Source organism: Sardina pilchardus, chromosome 9 (assembly GCF_963854185.1).
Source record: "Sardina pilchardus chromosome 9, fSarPil1.1, whole genome shotgun sequence".
Classification (NCBI taxonomy): domain Eukaryota; kingdom Metazoa; phylum Chordata; class Actinopteri; order Clupeiformes; family Clupeidae; genus Sardina; species Sardina pilchardus.
In genome coordinates, this window is record NC_085002.1 from 30,215,785 (window position 1) to 30,221,656 (window position 5,872).

At 41.3% G+C, this 5,872-nt stretch overlaps 1 protein-coding gene across 1 annotated transcript in view; it reads left to right on the plus strand.

Annotated features, from left to right (window-relative positions):
• The window catches only part of mmp24 (matrix metallopeptidase 24), a 16,007-nt gene extending 12,500 nt beyond the window's left edge, over nt 1-3,507 (plus strand). The window contains exon 7 of the mRNA XM_062544667.1: nt 911-3,507. Coding sequence (XP_062400651.1) covers nt 911-1,248 — 338 coding nt within the window. The 3' untranslated portion in view covers nt 1,249-3,507. The remainder of the gene's footprint in view (nt 1-910) is intronic.
• The last annotated feature ends 2,365 nt before the right edge of the window (nt 3,508-5,872 follow it).

The window sequence follows — 5,872 nt, forward strand, 5'->3', positions numbered from 1 at the left end:
AGGAAATAGAAATTCCCAGAGCAATTCATCAATCAAGTGCCTTTAGTGATCCTTGGAGTTCTCTCTCTGTCTATTTCTCCCTCAGTATGTGTGTGTGTGTGTGTGTGTGTGTGTGTGTGTGCGTATATGGGTGTGGGTGTGTGTGTGTATTATTCTGTTTGCATGTGTTTGTGTGTGGGGAAAGTCATTTCCCCCCCTATGTATTTTGTTACAACTGAAAGGAAAATAGTTCCTATATTTTTTATTGCAGTAACAACTTGATATCTATATAACCATGACATATTATCGTCCCCTTAGAAAATTGAGTTATTGTGTTTCTTGTAGTTGTATGCATTTCTGGACACAAATTAAGAGGTTTGTTCCGCTTATCAGTAAAACTCTATGGAATTATACGACTTCGAAGCTCTACATCTCCGAACCACAGAACGTAGATAGAACCGTTCTAATATTATGCATGTGTTATGGATCGAGCATGTCAGTTTGCAAGAGTAAAAGACTCTCATTAAGCCCAGATGCTTCAGGCCATGCTTTGAAAGAAACAACACCTTGTAGACTGCGCTGTGACACCAAAGTGTTTCCAAGAACAGTAAATGTCACTCGTTAGTGATTATTCACATGTTCTTCTCAGAGTGGCTGGGAATATTGATTCTAATGAAAGTATGTGAGCAAATTAGAAATACACATTTGCTTATATTTAGATAGTCTAAGATTATTCAGATAGTCTAAGACATTAGGGTGGTGCTGACATATATATTGCTTTGCTTTTCAAAATAGAGCCCTTCTCTTAAGAAAGGCTTCATTGTGGATGCAGTTGGCACTACACTGCATAGGTTTTAGGGATCACTTTCAAACATTCAAGTTTTAGGAATTGTCCAGTGTGTCTAACTTTGGTCCTCTTTTTTTCCATTAGTGTACACCTACTTCTACAAAGGCAAGGATTACTGGAAGTTTGATAACTCCAAGCTTTACGTGGAGCCCGGCTACCCAAAGTCCATCTTAAAAGACTGGATGGGCTGCGACCAGTCCGACATGGAGAAGAACAAGGACCGGCAGCTGCCCCACGACGACGTGGACATCATGGTGGCCATCAACGACGTTCCGAGCACCGTCAACGCCATCGCCGTGGTGATCCCGTGCATCCTCTCCCTGTGCATCCTGGTCCTGGTCTACACCATCTTTCAGTTCAAGAACAAAGGGGTGCAGCAGAACGTCACCTACTACAAACACCCCGTGCAGGAGTGGGTATGACAGGCTAGGTGGCGCTAGCTGAAGGCTAACGGATAGAACAGTTTTTGAGAGGGCTACAAAAAAAAAAGAAACAACAAAAAAAAGACAAACAAACGCTTTGGGTGCATCATGTGATCAGTGCCTGTCTTTGCACAATCTATTGTGAGACAAGGGGGTAAAGGAAGGAGAAAATCCCTTTGGAGTTTCATACGAACTCTCGCTCCCTCCCTACTCCTCTTGAAAACCCCCCCTCCGTGAAGAAACCTTAGAACGATTGCCACAGAACTGTGTGTGTACCGTTAGCATGAGCCGAGAAAACAAAAGCAAACAAACACAAAAACGACGACAACAACAACGAAACCACACCGAAACTGTGGGAGGCTCTGTCTGGAGCGAGCGATGGAGCTGTCTTCCCATTGGTTGGTCTAATGCACCTGTTCTCCACCTGTCCTCTTCGATCTGGCCCAGTCGCTGGAGGCCATATGGCGACCTGCGTACTGTCCCTCCGCCAGACTGCCGACAGACCTTCCTCCAGAGGGAGTGAGACGCAGCATGCCTCGCACTCAGATACCAGCAGTTCCTGTCTTAATCCAACATGGACTTGTACATGAATTTCAAAGTAATATCAAATTGTGAAACGAGAAGAGCAAATCAAATTAAAAAAAAGAAGAAAAAAAAAACACAAAACAAAATAAACTAAAATGTAGGTAGAAATGCCATAGAAAAAGAGAGTGACAAAAGAGTTCTTTTTTTAAAAATCAAGGATTGTTGTGGAACAGTTTTAAGACTTTTTAAGTTTACGGATTGACCTTGAGTTCAGGCTGAGAAAGACATTGTTATGGTTTACTCTCTGTTCACCCAACTCGTACTGCACAGCACTGGCACAGTCTAAACGCTGACTAGTGGACAGTGGTCAGGCTGCTGATGAACTCTGACCCCACACACACACTCCACTTGTTCTGTGGAGCGGGTAGAAGACTTCTCTGCCTTGAGTTCACTTGGAAGTTTTTAATCACTGAAAGTCTACCAATTTATATATTTTGTTTTTATTTATGGATTTACGTTGCCTCTTTTTTCTGTGATTTGACATGTCAGTGCTCTGATTTCCTATGTAACTAATGTAAATCAAGCGTCTATTGTAATTACTTATTGTTACAGTGTTATAGCTTTGGAATGGCTCTGTAACATTCAGGCGAACCACATCCCTTTCCTGTTAAGGTATTTCCAGGCTTCAGGTACAGTGTAACAGTAAATAATTGCATGCGTTGCGTCCCACTCACTGACATAAGTGCTCAGGAGGAGACAATAAGACCTTTTTTCCCCTTTGATTTCCTGTTTTCCATCATAGAATGATACCCTTTTTCAGACGTAAGCAAGCCACATTGACGTTTCTGTGTGAATCAGAAAGAGAAAAAAAATGAAAATAAAAAAAAACAGGAAACAAAAACACAATTCATCCCCAATTCAAATTCACCCCCAGCTAGCTTGCAAGGACGGGCTTCTCATTAGTGCTATGGTGTTAAGATTGCTACGTCAGTATTTGGCCTTGGTGCGAGAGTGGTCTTGAGAAATGAGGTACCGTTAGATGACACACACTTTAATTAACCAGTGCTGAATAACATAACAGCGGCAGTAAGACATCATGTCTAGTCCTCTTCCTCTTGCAGAATAGGAAGATGGACGCTAAAATAGACGACGAGATGTTGCACCATACATCGTCTCATTCGCAGCCTGCACACCCCAAGAAACTGAGATCAAACATTGGTCTGTGCTGTTTATGGCAGACAGAACCTCCCATTGGGGCTGGGTTCTGGAAATCCCCGCTGAGAGAATAACAGTTTGTCTCTGCCGCACTCCATGTATTTGCCTTTAAATGTTTTAGGCTCACTTTGAAGATGCTTTTTTTTCTCTCACCCCATCATTTAAGAGTTTTAATGTTTATTGCTATAAGTGAAGAAATGCAACGATCATAACAGAGCCGCACTAGGCTTTTATCACCTTCCCACTAATGATTTCTTGTGATGGGATGAGGGGAACACACAACTGTCCACACATTTGGGTGAGGTGTTATTCAGATCCGCAACACATTTTGAGATACTCATACTGCTGAGCTTTGAACTTTGACCGGAGCATTGACGAAGGAGTTTTGTTTTGGACCATTTCTGTGTTTCTTCTTTGCCCTTGTCTATCAAGCCTATCAAGTGCTTTCATTGTTTTGTGTGGTGTTGCTGTGGTACTGTATGTCGGCAGAGCTAGTATATGAGTGACTCACAATCACAATAACCTCTATTACTTTGCGTAACCCAAGTAAACCCCTCTCCAGACTCAGCCATGACCACGGAAATGCTGACCTTGGTCAAACTCCATTTCTAACATATAGAAAGTTTGTGATAGGATGTTTGAATAGTGAAAAAAGTAGTGTCATCAAAATATGTGAGGCTGCTATGAAACGTTGAACTTGTCATATGGATGTGACTATGAAGACATCTACTGTAGTAGAGAAAAGTTTTAAGCTGCTTTTTAGGCTGTTGTCCCTATTTGCATATTGTTCACACCATGTGTTTCTACTGGATAATACTACATTAATTTGCCTTACTGTGGCAGACCTTTAGTGAGATGCGTTGGGGCCGACCCTTTTAGAGGAGTAACCAGAATGTTTTATTACGTAGCGGTTTTATTGCTGGCCTGTCCAACTTTTGGATTTTTACACAATGGGATAAGGCCTATGGATTTTTAGTTCATTACTGGGTAAACAACTGTGTTTTCAGTCCAGTGGTCTAGTTGCCGCAGAGGTTATGTTTATGTATTTACCCATGCAAATAATCCTGCCTATTGGATATGTATACACATTATGACAGTTGATTTCACTGTGTCGTTTAAGGAACTGACATCCCTTTGTCCTCAGCACATTAGCTTGCTCGTTTATGGAAGAAGCCAAGTTTAGTAGATAAATCGGAGTGCGTTTGGCATACAAAATGTACTTAGTGGTTGGTTTTAACACGTTGATCGAGAGGGGCGAGAGAGGGAGAGATGCACTTTTATAAAGTGCCAAATTGCTTCTATGCTTCAAGGAATTTGTTATAGATGGGCATTTTTTCCCTGCATACATTTCATTTCATTTGAGTTCCCCTCCTCCTGATTAAATCGGCTACGTGTCAAACAGGCAAAGTCTTCATACTCAGTTGCAGAGGAGACCAATTAAAGTTCTCTATCCCAGGAAGTAGTGCGTGCCCATATCATGCACGGCTCTCAGCAAGACATCCGGCAGGTTACTATTCGGCCTGTCTTTGATAATCCATTATTTCAAGAAAGGGTCAGTACCTGATTTGATCCCTGTGTCTTTCTACCATAGACTCTCCTTTCTTACCTCTGTGTGCTGCTTCTCACCCCTGAAGCTTACTCCAGAGGATCTGATTTGTGCTTGTGGGAAGTGTGTGAGTGTGTGTGTGTGTGTGTGTGTGTGTGTGTGTGTGTGTAGTCGTACACACATGACGCGTGTCTTCAAAGCTCTTGCATCCCTGGTCTTTTGTCGAGTCTCTGAGAAATCTGAATGTCTATCACTTGTCCTTTTGTTTATGGTTCTGAGCGCAGTTTTCATTTATATCTTGAGGAGTTTTGGAATGGAAACACATGTACAGTATGTTTCACTTACTGTAGTTGCTGTTAGCTGCTGTCTTCCAAAATGTTCTCTATCCTGAAATATCCTCAGAAACAGACAGTTTCTTTGATTTTTACATTTATGTCTGCCTTAGCAGCTTCTGCTGATACCTTTTTAAGACACTGTGCCTTGTCTTAAAATTTGCTATGGCCTGCTCTATTTATATCTTTCAATTCCCTCAGTAATTTCTATAAGGAGCTGGGAATCTTTTCTTTCAAGTTCGGAATCAGCATAATCTCTTATCATTTCTGTTATACCATATACTCCTTTGCATATTGTGTATTATCAATATGCATCATCTATTATCTTCTACAGGCAGGCGTGTGTATCAGTCTTGTTGGTCTTTTTCATTTGTGATTCCTCCTTTATTTTGAGCAGCTTGGCGGTCGATGGAGATGTGGTACTGTATCAGAGCAGACGTCTAAGTGTGTGTGCCCATTCAGGAATGATTCCATTCTCACCTCTCCAGCTTAGCAAGAGACAAAGGTCTGGATTGCTTGCGCAGTCCTCCACAGGGACCTCAATATTTCATTTTTAGCCTCTTTATTCCCTGCCAATGGTCTAAATCTGTCTAAATGTACAATATATTACATCAGTGTTTGATACTTTTGAAATTGCATTTTGAACCCAGGATATTAGGCAAAAGGATGCTCAACCATATAGCACACTTTTGCCCGCAAATACAAACCAATTGTTCATCACAATCCTACACCGTTTTAGTTCTTGCTGTTGGTAGGACTTTCCATATGGTTTATATATTTCAAGAGGTGGAGTTGGTGGAGATCTGCATACAAGGCCATTGCCATTGTACAACTATTCAAATTCAAGTTTTTCTATGAAAGGATAGTCCTGGAAATTCATAATTGAACCTACTGGTGCTAAAATGTGATGCTGAGATTGAATTTTTCTTTTTTTTTTTTCTAATGATGTATTCTTACTCCTAATGCTCACACCTTACATTTTTACATCCTTGAATGGAGCAGAGAT